This window comes from Vombatus ursinus, unplaced genomic scaffold (assembly GCF_900497805.2).
Source record: "Vombatus ursinus unplaced genomic scaffold, bare-nosed wombat genome assembly UNPS02000582.1, whole genome shotgun sequence".
NCBI classification, from domain to species: Eukaryota; Metazoa; Chordata; class Mammalia; order Diprotodontia; family Vombatidae; genus Vombatus; species Vombatus ursinus.
In genome coordinates, this window is record NW_020940360.1 from 33,529,971 (window position 1) to 33,553,646 (window position 23,676).

The window sequence follows — 23,676 nt, forward strand, 5'->3', positions numbered from 1 at the left end:
CCCTTTCTAGCCTCTGCTTTTTCCTTCCTGTTTCCAGATGCTAAACCAATTTACTTGAGTTTAACTTTCTGGAAAAAAAAAAGTTCAAGAAGGAAAGCTTGAATGTGGTAAATACGACTGAAATATATTCCTCTGGGAGACTTAATCCTGCTTTTATGTATAAGAGGCTTTGCTTTTGATTTATTTTTTGAGACCTTATATACAAGAATTAATTATCCTCAAATTGGCTTCACCATAAAACTGTCACAGCAACTCAACACAGACAATCAAATGAGTTGGCAACTCCTTCCAGAAGCAATGGAAGGTTTCTGTCATTTGTTCATAGGTGTGCCATTTCTGCCTGTAGAGTTTCGTAGACAGAGGCAGGGAAAAAAGTGCATAGAATAATATATATTCTGGCTTTCTGGAGGAAAGATGTAATGTAAATCTAATCGCAAAACTGATTCCAAGCAGATTTAACATGATGGACCAATTTGTAAGGAAATATTTTACAGATCTCTTTGTTGCTCTCTACATCAACAAGCTTTAATGAATTTGATTAAATATGTAATTGATTGGAAGTTCATCATAGATGTGCATAGTGGCAGGGAAACATCCTACTTGGCCCTATTTTCAAATATCCAGGGACATAATCCAGAAATCCAATGTCTTCTGATAAGGTAATGGACGCTTTCATTTAGCACTGAAATGGGTTAAGATTTATGATGCACACTTTTAAACAGTGGGTCATTTAGAATTAGTGCACCTGTGAAACAATATTTTTCTAGTTAATTCTCTAACTTCAAATACCTGGTAATAGTGTTAAGAATCTTTTCTCCAACAAATCTCATTTCAAGGTCAAGGCCAAACCCTACGTTTCAATGCAGCGGCCATAAAAACCTTCTGGTGAATTAGAATGGAAGGCAGAGTAATATCCAGATGACTGTGCTACTCTTTGTGAACAAAATAAACACAATTTCTTTATCACTGAGGACACTAAATATAGGAGATTGATCTACAACAAACCATGACACTAGTCCAAAGAATTTAGAGCTGGAAGAGAGTGCAGACCTCATTTATCTGTACCCCCTTATTTTTATTTTTATTTTATTTCTTAAATTTATTTTTAGTTTTCAACATTCATTTCCACAAGATTTTGAGTTCCAAATTTTCTCCCCATCTCGTTCCTCCCCCCACACCAAGATAGCATGCATTCTGAATATCTCTTCCCCTAATCTGCCCAAAAATATGGAAGGCTTCATGAATTTGCATGTCATCCTTGCACAGGGGCCATGCTAATCTTCTCTCTATCGTTCCAATTTTAGTATATGTGCTGCTGAAGCAAGCACTGTACCCCCTTATTTTCCAGAGGAGAAAGCTGAGGCTTAGACAATGAAATGACTTGCTCAGCATCACGTAGGTATTAAATATCCTCCTTTCTCTTTTGTATCTTCAATCTCTTCTTCTTCACCCACTCTTTTCTCCTGTGCCTCCAAACATCCGCAAGTCTTCTTGTTCTTCAGCAATTAAAAACAACACCAACAACCAAAAAAACCTTCCCTGAATCCTGATAAGCCTTTTGCTGCTGATATTCTTGAAAGAATATTCTACACTTCCTATTTCCGCTCCTCACCAGCTACTTATTCCTTACCTCCACAACAATATGGTTTCCACCCCATCACTCAACGAAAAACAAAACAAAATGAAAAACCCTTTTCCTACTTTTCAAGTCCAAGTTTTTCCTTAGCCCTGGTTGTGACTTCTCTGTAGCACCGTGATATTGTTAACCATTCCCTTTCTTCTCACTTAGTGTGGCCTCTGCCTTTCCTGTTGGTTCCTTCCTTTTTCTCTCCAAATGTGAACACCCCCTAAGTGGCTGTCTTTAGTTCTCTACATTTCTTTAGTGATCTCACTCACTCCTACAGCTTCAACTCTCAACATCTAGGCAGCCCTAACCTGTCTCTTGAGTTCCAGTCCCATAAACCCAATGACCAATTCTGTTGCTCTTTAGATCAACAAGCTTTAATGCAATTGATTAAATGTGTAATTGATCAGTAGTTCGTCAAAGATTTGTGTATTGGCAGAGACACATCCGGCTCTGGCCCTATTTTCTATTTGTGGATATCTAAAAATGTAATTTAAAAATTCAGTTTCTTCAAATCAGAAAATGGCACTTAGTACCTCTGTGAACTTGGGTAAGTCACTTTGCCTGATCCTCAGTTTACTCAGCAGTAAAATGAGAGCATTGAAACAAGATGATCTCCTAGCCCATATCCAGCTCTTTCCGCTGAAGATGTGGCATTTTCACCTGAATTTTCTGCCAGCACCTCAATCTTAACATGTCTTAAACCAATGTCGTATCTCTCTTTCTAATTACTCTACCTGATGTTCTCTCAGTTCGTGGGGTTTTGTTTGTTGTTTTTGGTCCAAACCCATGATTTCATTGGTATGAGGAACTCTCAGTGAAGAAGCTTCATCTACCAAGACAGACCCAACTGTTCTGCAATACTTGCCTGGGGGCATTGAGAAGTGACCTGCCCAGGAATCATGGACTTGTGTTATTAGTTACCTGCCAGCCTTGCAGTAGTAGGCACTTAATATTCACTGAGTGAATGCTGTATATTCTAATTTATGCTAATAATAGCTACCATTTAGCCAGAGTTTTAATGTTTGTAAAGGGCTTTATAAATACCTCATTTGATTCACACAACAGTCTTGGAAGGTGAGTATTATTATTATTCCCATTATACAGATGAGGAAACTGAGGCAGAAAGAAGTTAAATGACTTACCTAGGGACACACAACTGGTGTCTAAGTCTGCATTTGAACTCAGGTCTTCCTGACTCCAAGTTCAGCACTCTAACCACTGTTTCACCTGCTGATTATTGACTACTGATGTTGTATGTGTCAAGTATCGGTCACAAGCAAAGGTTGAGAGTACCATTCAACAGTTTGCTTTGTCATGGCTTCCTAAAGGTTATTTTTATGGGTGGGGCAGACCCCAGCTGAAATGGTGAATCAAAGGCCTCTGAGTTGGATCTGTGTTCATGCTCCCATACTTTCTGATGACTCCTTAAGTACTGACCCTATTCCTGCTAGGTCTTGGCTTATGGCTTCTTCCTTTGACCTGATTCTTCTTCACCTCTTTTGGGTTGCCTCCACGTCACAGCAATGTTCTTTAGGGACATTTGACATATTCTCCATTACGTGGCTACGGTGTCATTCCGAATCTTAGTTTCACTGTGGCACATGATTATTCCAATACATCAGATTAAGAAGTGTTTTCAATATTACTTGATAACACCAAAAACATTATGGTGAAAGGAGAGGAAATATTGGACAGAGCAAGAATGAACAACTTTTTAAAGCTGAAAGGGTTGAGCTGTCCTATAATTTAAGACTCAGAAAAAAGCTTGCTAACTAGGTAATAAATTTTATCCAGGACCCACATAAAATGTAGAGGATTAGATGTGGTTTATTGAATATGTGTGAATGGGAAGGTTAGGAAGGAGGGTATATACATTATTGTTTACATGTTGTGTCCCCCATTTGACTGTAAGCTCCCTGAAGACAGGGACAGTCTTTTGCCTTTCTATGTATTCCCTTTTTTTTTTTTTTTTTTTTTTTTAGCACAGTAGCACTTAATAAATTCTTACTGATTTATGTGTTCAGTTTGAGTACAAGTTGACAATGTAGGTACACTGGCATCTAAACTACATGTAAAGGCTTTTCTTTGTGATTATCCTTTCATGGTGGATTCCAGCATTTAGCATCCTAGCAACAAAGAAAATGTGTGTTGGGAAGAGGGGAAAGGTTCAGGGAGCACATGGCATTCTGGATAAATTAGAAATATTTCCCATGGTATATTCCCACATACCAGTGTGCTACCCAAAGCTATACCATTTGGAACTCCAGTCATTGTCTGTGGCCGTTTATATGTTTGATTGTTAACTGCCTCTAGGATAGGACTATGTTACTGTATGTTATCAGTCCTTAAAGAGAACTCTCACAACAGGAAGTAGCATAATACAGTGGAATTAGAAATTCAGAGGCAGCTGGGTGGTACAGTGCCTAGAGTGCTGGGCCTAGAATTGGGAATATCTTAGTTCAGATTCAGCCTTACTACTAGCTGTGTGACCCTGGGTAAGTCACTTAATCTCTGTTAGCCTCAGTCTCTTCATCTATAAAATAGGGGTAATTATAGCACCTATATCCTAGGGTTGTCATGAAGATTAAATGATATAATTTTAATGATTAAATAAATGAGATATTTTAAAAATTCTTAGCACAGTGCCTGGCACATAATAAGCACTTGTTTCCTTCCTTCCTGGAGTCAAAGGACCTTGGTTTGAATCTGGACTCTGCTACTTAACTTGTTGACCTAGAGTAAAGTCTCCTCTCTGATGTTGTTGTCTATTAAAGTTATTACCTTATTTAAAAGAAAAAAAAAGGCTACCGGAAAATCTGTTGTAATCTTAGCCTGTATTAATAGAATTATAGTATTTGAGACCACAGACTATAGTCCCAGTGTATCATAAGTGTCCCACTTATCCTTCTGCCCTCTAGATAGACATCTGTAATATTATTCTGAGTACTTGAGGTTTCAAAAAAATTCAGTTCAACATCTTTTTTTTTTTTGCTAGGCAATGGGGGTTAAATGACTTGCCCAGGGTCACACAGCTAGTAAGTGCCAAGTGTCTGAGGCAAAATTTGAACTCAGGTCCTCCTGACTCCAGTGCCAGTGCTCTATCTACTGCACCACCTACCTGGCCCTCAACAAACGTTTATCAAGTGCCTATGGCCCTTTGCTATGGGCTAAAGATATGCAAATTAGGTAAAACATAGTCCATATTCTAAGGCACTCACAAACTAAGGGAATTAGGCATGTATAGCAGTAATATGATACAAGGCAGAAGATGACAATTGAATGAGAGGACTAGATAAATCACCAGAAGAAATCTGAGAAAAGAGATTTGGGGCAGCTAGGGGACAGGTGTGTGAAGGAATAATTGGCAAGGGCTTCATGGATGAGGTGGCATCTGAGTTGGGCCCTGAAGAAATAGATTTTAATAAGAAGAGTTAGGGTAAGTAAGTTCATTTCAGACATGCAGGGTAGCATAAGCAAATGGATGGAAATGGTAAAAGGAAAGATAGAATGAGGCATACTGAGTAGACTAGGTTGGCTGGAATATAGAATATGTGAAGGAAAATGGGTTGTGTTGGTTAAGGTAAGTTTAGGTTGGATTGTGGAAGGTCTAGAATGCCAGAAAGGAACTTCATCAGAAATATAACCAGAATATGAGAAATAGACTTGATTTGATAGGCAAATTTGATTGCAGGTTTCTGAGGAGCGACAGGATAAACACAGGTGCACTAGGAAAACATTTTGACAGTAGTGTGAGGGATGGACCGAAGAGCAGTAACTGGGTATAAGAAGCCCTGATGGGGGTTACTGATTACAAAAGTTCAAGGGAGGACTGTCTTTAGTGGCTGCAGTGGTAATGGGCACATCCACTGATATTGCCAGGGTAGAATCAACAGAACCTGACAACTGATTGAAGACCCCAAAGTTTTAAGCCTGTGTGTCTGAAGGATGGGCATGCCATCAACAGAACTAGAAAAGTTAGGCAAAAATACAAGGTGTTTTTGTTTTTTTTTTGGTGAGGGTGGAGGGGAGGGAGGAATGGGGAAAAGTGATGAGTCCACCTTTGGCCATAATGAACTTGACCTGCTATAAAGATAGACCCATATGCCAAAGGATGCTGGAAATGCTAGGGAGGGTTGTAGCATAGCTTTAGATTTGGGAATCAAAGAAGTAATAACAGACCAATGGAATCATGAAGGATCTGAAAATTACATTATGAGGAATATAGCTGGATGGACTGAAAATGTCTGGCCAGAAAGAAAATACATAGCAAGGCTATGATAGATGCCTTTAAACATTTGAAATATTGCCATGTGGAAAAGGGATGTCAATTATATATTGCTTCAGGTAAAAGAATTAGGATTAATGAACAGAAGTTATGGGGTGATAGATTTTGACTCAACATAATGAACATTCAAACAATGAGCATGCCCTTCCTTGGCACTTGGCACTGAGCAGAGGTTGGATGACTGCCTGGTAAGGGTATCGAAGAAAGGATTCTTGCACTGGGTGGATGGTGATGGTGGATGTTGGGCTTCTATGGTTTCTTCCAATTCTCCATGACTGTACACTTTTCAAACTTGGGACATTAATATCTTTCAAGGATGTGTATAAAGCAGGTAAATATCTTCTTCCACTGAATCACTTAAAGTAAGGTTTGATAGAATTAGTCAATAACATGGCACTGTTATCAGGCAGTTAACAACAAAAGGTGAAAAAACTAAAAGTTAAAAGTATACTCTTCTCAATTTAAATGTTTTTTTTTTCCTCAATTTAAATATAATAGAAAAAGTGAAACATTCCCTTGAAAGAGTTTGGTAAAGCCTTACTATAAACTTTATATAATCTTGCTTACCATTCTAAACAAGATTCTCTAACTAAAAACACTTTGTACTGCTCAGAAATAAAGTCTGAGAGGCAATATTCAGACACAGATTACTCATCTATGAAAAGGTCAGATACAATATATGGCCCAAGCTACTCATGTCAAGTAAGATTGATTTTATGGGGTTTTTAAAATTAGTATTGCTGTTGAAACAAAAGGTAGAAGCTGTGGTTGGGGTTACAACTGAAATGAATGCAGACTTTAGCAAATATCCATGGTGTAATGGTGAGGAATTGAAGCATGATTTGAGTAAGTGACCATCAGCTGGGTATTACGCTAATCTGTTCCCCAAAATACTTTGCTGTATTGCTTTCCACCCCCACCTCCCCTTTACCCTTCCCCCTCAGATCTGTCATGATCTTTTCCAAACAAAAACTAACTTTACCATTGATGCTCTGTTTCCTTTTGAAAAAGGAGGCTGCAACGCGAAGCTAATTGATTGTAATAAAGATTGCTTTTGATATTCATTTCCCCATTCCAAAATCTCCCCTCCTTCTGGATTTGTTTACCAGTCTTTTAGACCCATCCTCTGATCTATAAATATCAGCAGCCTCTGGTTTACCTACCCAAATATACAATTCTGGCTCTAATCTGAAATCTAGCATATGAATCCTTATCCATACCGTACCTCCTATATTTCTTATTAGTTTATCTTAGAAATATAGTATGATTTGCTTTTTGGAACATATTGGGGGGGCACATTTTGGAGATAATAGAGAAGGGCCTCCTTGTAAGGTCTTTTACACTTTTGGAAACTCAAAATTGTTTATAGTTTAAGTTAATCATCATGTCAACCATTCATCTGTTGCAATGTCAATGCAGCTGAGAAAGACTCTTGTTTAAAATGCTGTATACTTGGGGCAGCTAGGTAGCATAGTGGATAGAGCACCAGCCCTGGAGTCAGGAGGATCTGAATTCAAATCTGATCTCAGACATAAGCTGTGTGACTCTGGGCAAGTCACTTAACCTCAACTGCCTGAAAAAAAAAAATGCCGTATACTTATTAGTTCTAAAAATGCATGAAATCATCAAAAAAAAAAGTAGTCCAAAAGATGCATGAATTTAGAAAAATATTTAAACTTTTGAGAAGTTTCAAAAGTTAAACAAGTATGAAAATTCATCTTTGTCTCAATCATAAAACCTCTGAGTAGACCAAAACTTACCTAAGTATCTTTGTGCTTCAATTTTTTTCATTTCACAGTTTGCAACAGGTACTTGTTTCTAATATGTTGGCATAGCTGACAGGAAAACCAATTTACCTCAGACAAAAATATCACTAGCTCAAGAAATAAAAAGTGAGACTGTCAGTCTCTGGCATGACCCACATAAACCAAACACCTAAACACTGAAAGGAAGGAAAAGTTACCTCAAGAAGCACATAAAATATAAATGTGCCACAAGGAGATTAACCATTAAAAGTTAGCATCATGCAACGACTACAATATGTTTCATTGAAAAATGATCAATTCTACTGTAGTTTTCAGTGCACTAGTATTATATATCATAAAATTAATCCCAACATCGATCTACTTCATTAGTGGGCCTTATCTTCGATTCAGTTGATAAACATGTCAGTGGACTGACTTGTAGACACTACTTAGGAATCGGTAGAATACACTGAAGCACAAAAACAAAGGAGCTAACTGGGCTGAATTAGGGTAGCTTTTGCTCTTTAGGTAAAGTTTTTAGACACATCAAAATCACTGAGCTGTAGAATTGGATGGGAACTCAAAGGTCAGTCAGTATAACCTGTACCCAAACAGAAATTCCTTTTGCAAAATCCCCAAGTGGGTATCTGGATTTTGCTTGAAAGCCCTCGGTGATGGGGCATCCACCACACTCCATTCCAGTTTTGGACAGAAATTATTCAGAGGTTCTACTCCACACTGAGTCCCAAATCTACCCCTTTGCAATTTCTACCCATTACTTCTCTATTCTGCCCTCTGGGGCCACGTGGATGAAGTCTAATGCCCCTCTTTCACACGACAGCCTTTCAAATATCTGAAGAGAGTCTTCAGATTTCAGAGAAGGTCTTCTCTTTGATGTGACCCCTAAGGATTTTTTCTAAGTTCAACATCCTGAGCTTTGCTTACCACCCTGGTTTACCCACCTCTGAACATGTTATTACTTTTAGCTTATATCTTTCTAAAAACCATGAGAAATGAGCAACAATTTAGTGCATTTCCCATTCAACAATGTCACCTTTCTAGAAATGCATTTTCTTTTGTACAGTGAGTAGGTACATAATTTAATAAAAATAATCTAGAGAAAAACAGTGCAAAGTATTTTTTTCTTTGACTCTGGAGCCAAGGGAGGGGAAAAAAATCTATTATAAAATAAACATGTTGAGATTTGTAGCCTTTCACAATTCTTTTATGTAATTACAGTTTTATGATTTCTCTCTCATGTCTTTCTTATTTTTCTGTGAATATTTTATTTTATGATAGGCAGTCTGTAAAAATGAGGTGGTTCCCTCTCTCCCTCCCCCAATAGCTGATGTGCTTTAGGCAATGTTCAGTTTAACTTCTAGACAATAAAGACAGACTCCAGCTTTATTTGATTTTTTAATAAACCATAAAATTTAAATAGTCAAATAAAAAGAAACAAAAATAGATATTTAAGTCAAGCACTAATTTCTGTCTTTTGTTCCACCACTGGGCAACAGAGACTTGGGCTTATAAAGGATTACAGGACTACAGAAGAGAACAACACATTTAGATTGCTGGTATAATAAACCAAAAAAAAAATTTTTTTAAAGGGAAAAGGCTTGGTAAAACTTACTTTCAAATCTTAGAGTAAGGCTTTTTTTTTTTAAGCTCACATGAGCCCACTGTCTGAGATCTTAAATTGGTCTCATCAGTGGAGAATGACACCACCACTTTCTGCAAAGTATTTTCTTTCCTCACTGTGGTTTAGAAATAGTCCACGCATTTTGACCCTTCTGCTCATGAAGCTCAGTCTGTCATTTTGGGGTAAACTCCCAAACTGGGAAGGATAAACACATCTAATGTGAGTGATCATCTTTGGACTAACCTCTTCTTTTGTGATAAAGACAAATCAATGATGTTTTTTAGGCTTTTCATCCTTTCATTCTTAAGTAAGTTGGGTAATGTTATTCTTCTCTACCCTTACTCTAACATCATTTCCTTCTTAATTTACATCAGCTAATTATTATCTATTTGCTGTTTTGCTCTGGTTATTATGGCACCACTGTTTCTGCTTTTGGATCCTCACTATATCTGTTCAACAAAGTACAATTTTTCCCCTTTTCTTTGACTGATTTTGCTATTGATTAGACAGCTGCTACTGTGAAGACATGAAAAAGGAAGAAGAAAAAGGAGCAATGAGTGCTAGTGGACTTTTCAATCAACACTGATAAATTTAGAAAATGGGAAATATTTCCACTTTGTCATGGAATTTAATACCATTCCTGCCGCAATGCTAAGTTCTAGCAAACTCAGATGAGTTGACATAGTGAACACAGCAAGGAAAGTCCACAAGAAACTGTAATGCACAAAAACGTTGAAGGAGAATGCCAGTAATCTCTGAATATATCTGGTAAAGTAAAGGAAAAGCTACTGCAAGGAAGGATATGTCATGTTTAAACTTTACAAGCTGACTGCCAGGGGACCACATTAAAAACATTACAGTCAGAGACAGGGTAAATAGCCTGGAAAAGAATGAGCTTTCCAGTAGGCCAAAGTATCCAATGCATCTGTTGATCATACCAAAATGTGACGGACTCAGTCTAAGGGGATAAATAAAATAGCAATGATAAACTTTAACACTGGTGTATGGTGTTATCAAATAAAGAAAATATTTTCACATAAAGATATAAAAACTGGGAGCAAGAAATTCTCTAACCGACAAGTTGTCCCAGCCTATCACCATGCCATTGAAGACCTGTCTGAATGGTAACACATACAGTATAAACAGTGATCTGCTATATACAAGTCAGAAAATATTTGAAAGCGACAAAATCGTACATGTTATTAAATGACAAAACATGTTTAGAGGTTTTATTTAAAAATCTCACTGCTCATTATCAAAGTTAAAAGATCGTTTGCATACCAATACATACTGTAAACATAGGAAATTCTCATTAAGGAAAGATGGGTTTACTGTAATCTGATCTTTTACAAAAAATTACTGCAAGTTATTGATAACAGAATTTCTTTTTTACTTTCTTAAGTCTAATTCTCTTGAAAATTAAACCAATGTTTCCACTCCCTCTATCTAAAGTTCAAAGATGGTCACATTAGGAAATACCCTTGTTTATTTGTTAATCAGAAATACAATTCAAGTGGCACATATTTCCATCTGCTTCTTAGGCTGAGTTTCAGCTTCATTATATTTAACAAGAAAACAGAAAACTTGCAGTGGTCCTGTAAAGTCTTTCATGTTGCAGCTGAGGTTTAATGACGGCAGTGGAGGAAAGCAGTGGTGATGCAGAGTAAGGCCAGCCTAACTGCCCTTATCTGGCCATGGGATCTTTTTTTCCTGTCTGGCTTGCATTGCAGCAAGGAGGTTTTTCTGGTCAGGTTGCCTCCACCAAACCTGACTTAAGGAAAAGGTTGACATGCTCTGGTTGATCCAGTTTAAGGGTGATGCTCATTCTTTTTTAGGTGAATAGAGGCTCTCCTTCAATCTGTTGGTTGGGGTATGATACTAATATGAAGAAAATTATCAGGGTAGCTGAGATGTTCACTGAGCCACTGCAAAGGTGTCTCCAACATTGGTTCAATTCCATGAATCATAATTTGATTCTTCTTTATCCCATCTAATTCCAAGAAAGAAATCCAACAATAAACAAAAAATTAGGAGGGTCAAAATGTTTACCCATAAACACAATTGAATGCTTTCTGAAAACAGTGAATCAAATGGATTTTTACATCTTTCAACATGACGTGTCTATAGGGCAGGAAATGTGGACGTGGAGAAAGTTGAAATGGTGTAGTGCTTATACTACTTAAAACAGAAACTTGAGGGTTAAAATGAATCCTGATTAAAAATTCTGTTATTGTATGTGAAAGTATTAGTTCTTTCTTAATTACTAGGCTCACTGAAGACTGACGTTAATGAAACTATAGAGAAGAAAATAGACCATTACATTCATCGACCTAATTTGTGTCAGTTACACCTAAAAACACCTGCTACTATAAATATTAAAATAAGCGATATCTAGAACTAAGTGTCTGAGTCAGTGATTTCTACTGTTTGGGAGTCTTGACACATGATGGTTTTATGTTTTTGACGCCCACTTCTAGTTCTCCCCTGTGCACTCAGTATACTTTACCATGTGGACATGGAGAAAGTTGAAATGCAGCAGTGCTTCTTACCTAAAACAGAAACTTGAGGGTTAAAATGAATTCTGATTATTAATGGGAAATATATGCATATAGGTGTGTGTAGTTTGTTTTCTAAAATAAAGTTTCATTGATGCTTTTTGGTTTTGTATGCCACGGTGCTTTTTTGTTACATATATTTATCTATATACATGTCAACACCCCTTTGAAACTATAAACTTCTTGTGGATTCCCTATTCATTTAGTAGTGCTCAATCCATAAAAGGTGTTCAAAGAATATATAAATATATCTATTCACTGAAATTAAGTATCACAGATAGGTATGGATAAAAATATGGGCATAGATCATAGATAATATAATTTTAAAAATTTGGTGCTTTCTCTTAAGACAAATAATAGCTACTCAAATTTTATATTGTACTTTGACAGTTTATAAAATGTTTTCTTATAACAATCCTGTCAGGTAAGTAGGTAATATAACTATTATCTCTATTTGTAGACCAGGTAAGTGTGGCTTAAGTGATCTGTCCATGTTAACATTATTAGTAAGTGGTAGATCTACGTCATGAACCCAGGTCTTTTGGCTCCAAATCCAATGTGCTTTCCACTATGCCAAATTAACTCATTAGGAAACATTGTTCCAATGGTTTGAGATTGACCACAAAAATGGAACAGAACTCAAGAGATATCAACCCCTTAACTGGTCACCTTGATTCTATTCCTGAATCATCTTTTCTTTTAGGATCAAAAAAAGCCAGTCCCTTAGACATTCAAGAAGGGGATGTGATTGAGGGAAGGGAGAATTCACTCAACTATTTACATGAAGGAGCATGGACAATATGGACAACATCTTCCTTATCCTGAAATGGCTTTGAATTCTCATAAGAGGATCAAATGAGGTGGTGGATATAAGAAGACAATTGCCCAGAAATGGAAACCATTAAAGCAGATGCATTGGGATGCCCTCTATTCTAAAGCCCCTTCCAACTTATATAACACACCCATGGGAATTTGGGGAGGGGAGAGTAGCAGGAGGGGGGAGGGGTGTAGGTAGGGGGAGGTGATGGTGGAGGTGGGTAAATAATCAAGACAGACCTTCATATTTCCCATAACACTACAAGTGTGATGAAATGTCAATTTATAAAATTACTTCAGGAATAAGGAATTCTCTTAAAATGAAAGAAGCACAAAATATTATAAACTTACATGAGATGGGTGGTATTTGGGGGTGAACTAAAGTGGAATGACTTCCTATGTTGAAAGGACATGTATAGGAATAAGAAGTTCCTCTTAATATTTCTAAACTATATCAGCAATATGAGTGAGTAGAGCATGGTATAATGGAAAGAGCTCTGAACTTAGATTTAGAAGACCCTGGTTTGAATCTTTGTTCTGCCACTTACTACTCCTCTGTGATGCTGGACACAAATCATGTCCCACCTCAGGGCCTCCTTTTTCTCTTTATATTATAGGAAGGTTGGATGAGATCATCTCCAAGGCTCTTTCCAGCTCAAACAGTCTATGGGCCTATGAGATCTTAAAAAAGATAAAGCTATTATTTATCAAAACACATCCTAAAGTGTTCCTTTCCATTACAATAATAACTCCACAATCTTAAAAAAAAAAAATCAACCAAAAGACAAAAACTCAGCAGAGAAACAGGAAGCAAATGAAAAAAGCACTTGCTCATCCAAAGTAGTTTTTAGAAAGTACATGTTTCTCTCAAGGGAGAAAGATAGTTTGGTAGGGAGCTACCTCAAGAGACAGAAAAATCTGAGATTTACATAATTTTAAAAATCACTTTATGTTATATATGAAGCTTATTTGAGCCTCAAAACTACTCCGTAAGGTAGGTATTACTCCCATTTAGAGTTGGAGAAACCAAAGTTTAAAGAGGTTAAGGAACTTGCTCATATCTATACAGAGAGGGTAAGAGGTAGGATTCCAACCCAGTCCTTCCTGATTTCAAGTCCTGCACTTCAACGACTGCACCACATTGCCTTTAGTTGAAGGCAAGCCTCCTTAGATCTTTGCTCACACTTAGATCTTATTTAATATCTATTATAAACACAATTCTGTCAAATGCTGTTACCTAGTTTTCAAGTCCACAACGGATCAGAAGTAGTAACAGGGATGGGAAGAGAAATTGTAACAGGCAGACATCATAAAAAGAACAGAAATAACAGCTGGCAACTTGATGGCAAGATGAAGAAAGAGGGGAAAAAATGATAAAAAGGGAAAGAATTCAAAAAAGCACAACAGTCTGTAGTGCCACTGTATAGGGGAAACTCTTCATATTGTTATTGGAACATTGTCTATATCAAAGCATAGCATGATGAATGGTACTCATAATGAAAACCAATAGTCATCAAGAAAGAGTGAAGTTGTATTTGGTCTACGCTTTAACAAGACAGGGAAGCAAATAACACATCTTAAGATCCCAGGATAAGATCTAGAGCTAGAAATGGCTTCGGAAACCATTTAGTCCAATTTCATCATTAAATTTTTTTTTTTTTTTTTAAAGAGAAGGGAACTTAGGTCCAGGGAAGTCAAATGATTTGCTTAAGGTCACAAGGTGGTAAGTAAGAGGTTTCTATCCAAATAATTTAAAATAAAAAGGTATTTTTAATATTTAAATCAGCAAATACTTCAAGATCCAAAATGTCTAAGCAGCAGAGTGGTGTAGTAAAAATGGGGTGAGCCTCGAAGCCCCATGTTCAAGGAGTCTAACTCCATTACTTACTAAGTGTGTTGTAATGGTCAAGTCATTCAACCTCCATGAGCTGCTTCTTTGCAAAACATTGTCTACCGAAGTAGGGGTGAAAGGGAGGAGGTGAAAGAGAAGTAAGGGTTAAGACAGACAAGATGTCTGAAGCCACTTTCAGCTCTGACCTTCTACAATCCTGTGACTAATTCCAAGAGAGTTCTACATTGCCATGGTTTTACTTTAGTGAGTCTTTCTTATACTGCTTTAAAGCACTTCCACCTCAGTTCTCCTCTCTCATTATACTGAATTTCTTAGAAATATTTCATATTCTCAGAATCACTCCTTATCAATAACTCAGTCAAAAGGGGAAGTAGTAGTGGTCTAAGAGTTCCTTATCAACAAAATTTTTCTTCAAGCCAGAGTCACCTTTAAGGACTCCCTGTCTGATGCACGGTATAGAGGGTTACTATTTGAACCCTTAGAAGTTAACACTTTTTGGTTAAAGTATCCTTTAGAAAAGAAAGCAGAATATTGGCTATCATACAATCCACTCATAAGCTGTGTCTGAAAGACAAACTATCACCCCTCTGATAGGTCATTTTCATCTAGGACAGATGGCTATCACAAGCTGTACCATCAGAGGCAATTAGAGTTCATTATCAGACTCAAGAGCAGTGTAAATCTAATAGACTGGGTGGGAAAAAATTATGAAAGATTTAAATGGAGGCCAGTCAGCACTGGCTCCCTAGTTTAGTGACTAAAAGCCAATCTTCCACAGAATGCCAGAAAAAAACCAAATAATATCAATTACTTAGTTTATATACTCAGAAAGAAGTGCTTTGCCAAAAAAATTTCTCACATCATAAAATGAACTTCAGGTCCCTGGCAATTACTAGCTTATGTTCTTTAGCTAATTGTTTTAAAATCTGTATTTTGGAAAACTATTGGTGGGGAAGAGGGCAAGCCTGTGATATCTAATCTCTGGTCTTTGACAGAATTGAGTTATCCAAAGAAAAACCTGCTAAGATGAATGTCTCCTCAGAGGGTTTCTAAACTGAGTGAATATTTTGGTTACAAAATTCAAAAGGAGGGTGAGAGGAATTAAGCATGTCATAGGACATGCCAGAAAGCACATAAGCTATTGTTTTTTAAAATCTAAATGCCATAAACAACAACAGTGCATGACTGGTCAATTTTAGAACAGTTAAAAAAAGAATTGGGAGACATTTAGTAGAGTTTTTGTGAAACACTAGATGATATTATAAAACTAAGTTGGATTTTTGGTAAATGTTTCTTTGTGTTTCAAAGTGAGAATCTAGAATTTACTACTTAGGGATGAGAAAAATGTCAGTATAAAACAAATGACTCAGGATAAAAATGTTACTTCATATCTCACCCACTCAGTTTACTTTTATTTTAAAAGCCAATTTAATGTTTAAGTAGACCAATGCTTGAGACAGTAATTGAGCGAACGGGCCTGATACGAGTTTCAGCTCACTGTTCTTCATTTCAGTATGAACCTGAAACTGCTACTACCCTAATATACTTCACAACACCAAGCACAGTCATTCATAAATACTTCAGCTTTTTTAATAAGAAAAAAGAAAATGAAGGCCAGAGACATTTTATATTTATTAAAATAGAAAAGAAACTGAATTTATGTCATTATTTAGGCAGCAAATCATGTGAAAAGTTTGCTTAAAAAAAAAAAAAGGCCAGGATCTCCATGAATTATGATATTTTGCCTTTAAAAATGTAAAATGAACAGCAATAAAGTTAGGGGTTTTTCCTTTATTCTAAGTTAAAGTGATGGAAAATAAACCGAAATTACAGATGAATGAAGTTTACATATAAGACAATCTGAATAGCTGTTATAACTGGCAAGTTTTTGGTTTGGACCTATGATTTATTTATCATCATTGCTCATACCTCCATTAAAAAAAGATGACAGAGTTAGAGTTCTGGATGCATAACATTCTAAGGAGCTGGGAGAGAAAGGCATCTTTAATTTTAAGAAAAATGCAATAAGCTTTAGTTATATTATTAGAATAGGAAAATAGTTTACACATGTAAAATCATTTACTCTTATTGAATGTTAATAATATGTAACATTAAATAAAAGCAAATTATACACAAAGGAGAAAAAAGTAGAAGGTAGCACAAGATGGTGGAAAAAACACTGGGTTGGGAATGAAGAAATAGATTCTAGTACTATTTCTGCCATATCATAAGGGAAGTCAGAATCTCTCTGAGACTTAGCTTCCTCATCTGTAAAACTAAGGAATTGAACTTCATGATCACTAAAGTTCCTTTAAATTGATCTTATGTTTGAATAGAAATAAATTTCTATTCAGCTTAATTTCCCAACTAAGATGGATGAAAGAGAAGATAATGAGTGGTATGATTTTAAAAGAAAAGATAATGTACTCAGTTATTCTACATAAACATAAAAACTATGCATTTAGTTATCTAGAATGCTTGTAAACCAAGCGCAAAGAACTATGAGAATTGGGCCTCCCATTAACGTGTTCTGAATGACTAATGAACAACATTTTTACTAAGAGGTAAACACATAATCAATTGTTATACAGGCCACTGTAACATACAATGGTGGGAAAAATGCCTTTGCTAACTTTGAATTATAATAAAAATCTCATCATACAGTTTGACATGCTGTTTAAGTATTGTGTTCAACTGAACTCATGACTAGATAGTCTAAAGAAGAAAAAATCACAATTAGGAAATTAGCCCTCCAATGTTCTTAAACAGTTTCTTTTTTAAAGAGAGAGAGAGAGAATTCTTATATGATAAATGTGCATTTGAGGAATTTCTACCTTTGAAGGTACAGGATTATTTTCCCCTCTTCTTCAGGAGCTACATATATAGCCATTATATTTTTCACTTAAATCCTAGTTTTCTACAAGCAATACTGGCCAAATGACTATGAGATGGATAGCTGGGGTTTCCGGTGGATGCTTACATTTTTTTGTTGTTGTTCAGTTGTTTTTCAATTGTGTCTGACTTTTTGTGACCCCTTTTGGGGTTTTTTTGGGCAGAGATACTAGAGTGGTTTGCCATTTCCTTCTCCAGCTCATTTTGCAGATAAGGAACTGAGGCAAACAGGGTTAAGTGACTTGCCCAGGGTCACACAGCTAGTTAAGTGTCTGAGGCCAGATTTGAACTCAGGATGAGAAGTCTTCCTGACTCCAGGCCCAGCACTCTATCTACTGCGCCAGCAGCCGCCCCCTTACTATTAAGAAGTGAAAGTAGAATAAATACGTTGACCTCAGATTGTTTATTTTAAGGAAAACAAAAAAATGGTTAAAGGAAAAATTCCAAATTTGTCATGAAACCAGAGTACGACTGAAGTAAAAGTTTAAAATCTAGACTAAGTGAATACAGAAGAAAGGAAATCTGAAACATGAAATGGCCACAACCAATATGGTTCCCTTTGCATCTCTTTGTTTTTATGCTCTAATGTAATGAGGAGCTATGGAACTTGTCATTTGGGGATGTTCAATACCATTTATAAGACATCATTTCACATTCCAGAGCAAGTGTTTAAATCGATAGACAAAACAATAAATGCAGATGAATTATTTGATTAACTTAAGTCTGGACAGTTTGTTTCAGCATCTGACAAATTCTTTAACCTCGACTGTATGTTTGTCAGTAAAACTCCAACTAATTGAATCCATCGATGTGAAAACCCACAGGCTTAAGTTTGTAGTGTGTGCATACATCACACTGAAGGGTTTCTGCCTCAGTCACAGTGGGTAATAGTCAGTGAGGTCAGGTCAAGGAGGGTTAAACTAAGTCAGGATATAGCCAAAGGAATACATCAAACACTGATTTTAAAAGGGCAATTAATCTTAGACAGAAATGCTTCCTGGGGAATGAATGAGATCTCAATCTTAAGAGCACGCTACATGATGTAGCAGTAAAAATGTACATACACAAGCTAACAGAGCTTTCATCCTGTGATCACAAACAGAAGGAGAGTGCTGTTTATCAGAGAAATATAAACCCATTCTAAAATACTTACATCAACTTCTTCCGGATCTATATTCACAAGGCAGTATACATCTTAATGAACACATAGCATTATAGATAACATACACTTGCTATCACTTTTCATGCATGGAGTGTGTTCTTACAAAATTTTCCCCATTATACTCCCTGTTATTTTTCTAGAAGCCTACTGTTAACATTTTCAACAGGATTTTAAAAAAGTCTATGCCACTTTTTAATCCATTTTAAAAATCATCTACAAACACATCTGTTTTCAGGATGAATATACTAAATTAAAAAGTATTTATATTCAGCATTGTACAGTCTTTGAAAGAAAAATGTATTAAGTTCAGAAACTTTATGCTATAATGTATTTTAAAAAACATGATTAAAAGCCTTCTGATAATGAAACTGCAAAGTGTGGTAAAAGTTAACTACAACTTAATAGGAAGGTTTTAAAAGTTCTTTCTTGTACGTGTTTTTGTTTCTATTTTTGTCTTAATACTCGAAGCAAATTCTTAAAGATAATAAAATGGAAAACTTACGAAAGTGAAATGCAGTAAAACCTCAAAAATTCAGATCCCTTGATGAAATAAACCCTTTAACTAGATTTTAACAACTGAATTATAAACTATTTTGCAAGAAAGTTTAAGTATGTATATAATTGAACATCTAGCAAAGTGTTATGAGGCTGAAGACTTAGCAGGGTCTGCTTCACTGGAAAGAACACTGAACTTGAGGATCCCAGAGGATTTGGGATCAAATCCTGCCTCTGTCAATACTTACATAATCTTAGGCTTATTTTCCTAGTTTCTCTAAACCTCAGTTTCTCAATTGGAAAATGAGGGCATTGGACTGATTATATGACCATAACCTTACCCCTAAGTCTATGATTATTACATGAAAAAGTGTGCTATAAGAATGTTCAACCTCCCTTTGATAATACTGTTTATATGACTAATTTGTATGATAAACAGCACACATTTCTTCATAGACAGCAGAGGGAAAACTTTAGTGTGATTTTAAATATTATGACTTACATATTATATAATCATTTATTTGGTACTTTGGTTAAAGACAATTGTTTTCTAATACTATAAGTGAACTATTACTTGTGCAAAGAACACGCTTCTGTAAAAGAGACAAGATGGAAAGTCAGTTATCCTGTTATAGGAGTTCTGTGATCCCTCCAAACAATCTAGCTATATTTACTAATACAGAACAATTGAAGAAATCACCTTTATCATTCCTCTATGTGTGCTTTTAGAAAAGGTAATGTCTTTGGATTAAAACATCATGGGAATATATGTTATAAAGATTACCACAGTCAATTATGTACCTATTTTACAGCAAGGAAAAGAAATGAAGATTGAATGAAAGCAAGGTAGATGAGGCATAAACTTAGGAGTTTTTATTTTCAAAGATCTGTTCTGATACCAAGCCAAGACCCCAAATTTGCAAAAGCAATAATGACCAATTTTAAATATCCTCAAACTAAGATGATCTGAAAGACTGTGTTCAAACTTGATTATTCAAACCATTCTGAAATAATAATAACCATCACAACAACAACAACAACAACAACATCATCATCAAGCAATTATATAGTGCTTTAAGGATTGTCAAGTGTCAGGGCAGCTAGGTGGCACAGTGGATACAGCACTGACCGTGGATTCAGGAGGACCTAAGTTCAAAGCCAGCCTCAGAAACATAACACTTACTAGCTGTGTGACCCTGGGCAAGTTACTTAACCCCATTGCCTAACCAAAAAAAAAAAAAACAAAAACAAAAAAAACAAAACAAAGGGATTGTTAAGCATTTTACACACATTTCATTTGATCCTCACAACAACCCCGAGGCGGGGTGGTAGGTGCTATTATTATTTCCATTTTACAGATGAGGAAACTGAGGAAGGCAGAAGTTAAGAGACTTCTCCAGGGTCACGTAGCTAATAAGTATATAAGGCTGGATTTGAACTCTGGTCTTCTTGACTCTACGTCCAGTGATCTGTCACTGTCACCTAGCAGCCTATATTTCCTCTTCTTCTTTTTTTTACAACCATTAAAATATTTTTTGTTTCTATTTTAAGGGTATGGTTTCATAGTTCAATGGAGCAATTACATCAAATTAAGAATAGTTTAGATGCTAAAATACAAGGCCAGCAAGTAGGTGGCTAGTGGGCCAGGAGATATTAAGTTCTTCTAGAGTTCCAATTCCCAATAGTGAGGATGGTCTTAGCTAGTTCCATAATTACCCAAAGCTATACTTTCAGTAACATCCTTAACACAGAGAACATAACCCCCAGCTGTTAGTTTTTGGAAAGGTGAAGTTAAGTCTTATGCAGCTCCTGTTACACCTTGAGTTGCACATTCTTTTGGAAAAGAATAATACCACTTTGCACTTTATACTTTCAAAAACAATCTTTCATCTGATCCTTACAATCATCCAATGCGGTAGGAAAGGAAATATCCTCATTTTACAGAAGAGGAAACAGGCACAGAGGAAATTATGGGGCTTGCTCAAAATCACAGTGCGTAGCAAGAATTTCTAGGAAGAAAATATTTGAGAATAAATAATCTAGGTCAATGGTTTTTAAACTTACTGAGATGATGGAAGTATTCTTGGCTGTTTTCCATACCTACAAAACCTACTCCTGATAAAGCCCTTGACAGTGATGGCAGAGGGATACAAAATAAAATTAAATTAAAAGATTTAAATTAAAAGATACTTAAAAGATTTTCACCACTGTGCCATTGGCTGGGGCTAGGATTCAGGCTACAAAGATGAATAACCTATGGCCTAGTAGATCTTAATCACAATTTTCAATATCTAGCTTTTTGTAAACTTTAAAATAGAAAAAAAAATTTTAATTTAGAAAAAAACTCAAACCACAGGAGAAAATTCAGCAATAAATGACAACTGACTGAGCATAAATCACAGGAACATCACGAATATGTAACGCACATTATATTCGCAAACTGCAATGTTGATTGCTGTATAAGGAGTGCCACAGTGATGATTATATGAGATTGCTACTGGATCCAGGTCTAACTCACAAAGCATCAATCAAGTTTCCAATCTTTCTTTAATTCTATACAACAACTTGTGACTTAACTAACAATCTGTTAAACTTATATTAAAGCAGAGTGAATTCTGTTTTGTATGTATAAGATTTTAAAAAATGATACAAGTTGTGTGATTCTGTATAATCAAATGGAAATACATAATCAAATGGTAGTTGGTAAAGACCCTTCAAAACCATGTCATATCTGTGAGGCATAAAGTATCAACTGAAGCATATATGAGGGAGTAATCTAAAAAATCTCGCTCATTTGCCACAGAATGTATGTCTCCTCTGCATACAGTATTATATAACTCCATTTCAGTGTAATCTCAAGTGAAAATAGAATTAAAAAGTAGGTGATGGAGAGTTCTTGATTATTAAACAAGCTGAATGGTCAGCTGATTTCTTGAATAATATTTTTAATGGATTCTGCAATTTGTAACAGAGTAGGGCTCACAGATTCTTCTATGAACTCAAATCAATAGAATGTTATATTCATTGGAAAATAATAAGGAAAGGAATACTTTGCTCTTGATATGGTACAGACACGTGGCTTTCTGGGTCATGCTAACTTCTGCTGAAACCACAAAGGTAATTTACCTAAGTTCACCTTGGCATTATTTCCTATTACCTATAATTTAACCAGCTCCCACAACCACTTATAAGATACAAAAAGAAAAACATACAAAACAGCTCGTCATGGCTACTCTACAAGAACAGTGACCTACAGTAGGTCTCCTTAAATCTTAGTACATCCTACTTTCACATAAAATTCCTTTCTAACTGAATCATTTGCTATAGGAAATAAAAGACAATGGTACCACATGACTTTCACGAAGCACTTTCTCTTTTTATCATGTGACAACAGTCAGGTCACTCACACCCAATCTTCAAGCCTTTCCCTTTCAGCTGAAGAGGCATCCAGGTGTGCCAGAATGCTTACCATTTGCCAACACCCTGGGTGTACTGAACCAAAGAGTGTATTGTGTCAGTGTTTTAGATCTTTCTCATAGATCTTGAAAGGAAAATCACTTTGCACAATAAAGTAGAAAAAAGAAAGAGTAACAATCCAGGTTAGACCAACAAGGTGGAAGCAGATTATTCTAAAAAGACAGAAAGAAACTGTAGTTTTCTACAAAGTGTGAAATACATTACCATACCCCTGAAAGATGTAGCTATTTACCACCCTTCAGGGTAAAGCTCTCCAAGATAGCTATTTAATAGTTAAGAAAGAGAAAGAGGAAAAAAAACATTAAAAGGTACCCACCCATTACCTCTGGAATTTCCCTACCTGGGCAAAAAAAAGGAGTGGTAGATTAAGATGGGAGTAGCCAACAGAGCACAACAGAGGAGTCGCACTGTGGCTGTTCTCCAGGAATGGCTACATGCAGTAGGTTAAGTGTGTAAAAGGAGACTGAAGGAGTCTTTTGCCTGGTGGCATCTACACTAAGAAGGGCTGCTTTTCTTTTGCATGGATAACTTTCATACCCACCATCTGAGTAAATTCAAACAAAAGTAGTAGTAGAAAAAGCTACATACACTACCACTTACAATATGAAAAACAGAGGTTGCAAAATGCCAGAGATATCATAGGATGCTCTAAGATGTCAGAGACTGTGTTATCGTCTGTCTAATAATATCTTTTGTGTACATTTACTAAGTATTTTTAAGCCATAGAATTAAGCATTACATAAAAGCTAGTTTGTAAAGAATAACAGTTATTTTTAAACTAAAACAAGTATTTTAGAATGTCCAAAGAAACAGAATGGTGTGGGTAGGGAGGGGAGAAGAAAGGATGCTATAGCAGAAAAATCACTGAACCAAGAATAGGAGACCTATGTTTTAATTTTGGCCACCACTTCCTCATCTGTAAAATGAGAGGGTTGCAATAGTATTTCTAGCTCTAAAATTCCATGAAATATGTGAAATGCACCATGACATTCACCTCTATCCTTCTCTTTTTCTAAATCCATGAAGATTTTATAGGAGATATGGCCTCTCCCCAAAATGGTAGCTATGAGGTGAAAATGAACTTCAATGGCAAGAACGAAGGATGTAGTTTACAGAATACAGAGGTTT

At 36.1% G+C, this 23,676-nt stretch overlaps 1 protein-coding gene and 1 non-coding gene across 4 annotated transcripts in view; both read right to left on the minus strand.

Moving 5' to 3' along the window:
- Nucleotides 1-1,221: 1,221 nt before the first annotated feature.
- Nucleotides 1,222-1,328, minus strand: LOC114039283. The gene has a single exon (XR_003568659.1). It is a non-coding gene; the product is annotated as a U6 spliceosomal RNA (small nuclear RNA).
- An 8,760-nt stretch (nucleotides 1,329-10,088) lies between these two features.
- Nucleotides 10,089-23,676, minus strand: part of ATG5 (autophagy related 5) — a 138,410-nt gene continuing 124,822 nt past the window's right edge. For 2 of the 3 annotated variants that reach the window (XM_027855346.1, XM_027855363.1), the window contains one exon: nucleotides 10,089-11,289. In XM_027855346.1, the coding sequence (XP_027711147.1) occupies nucleotides 11,153-11,289 (137 nt within the window). In that variant the 3' untranslated portion in view covers nucleotides 10,089-11,152. Of the gene's footprint in view, nucleotides 11,290-11,805; nucleotides 11,849-23,676 lie in introns of all 3 variants that reach the window. The other variant, XM_027855355.1, reaches the window with a different exon arrangement.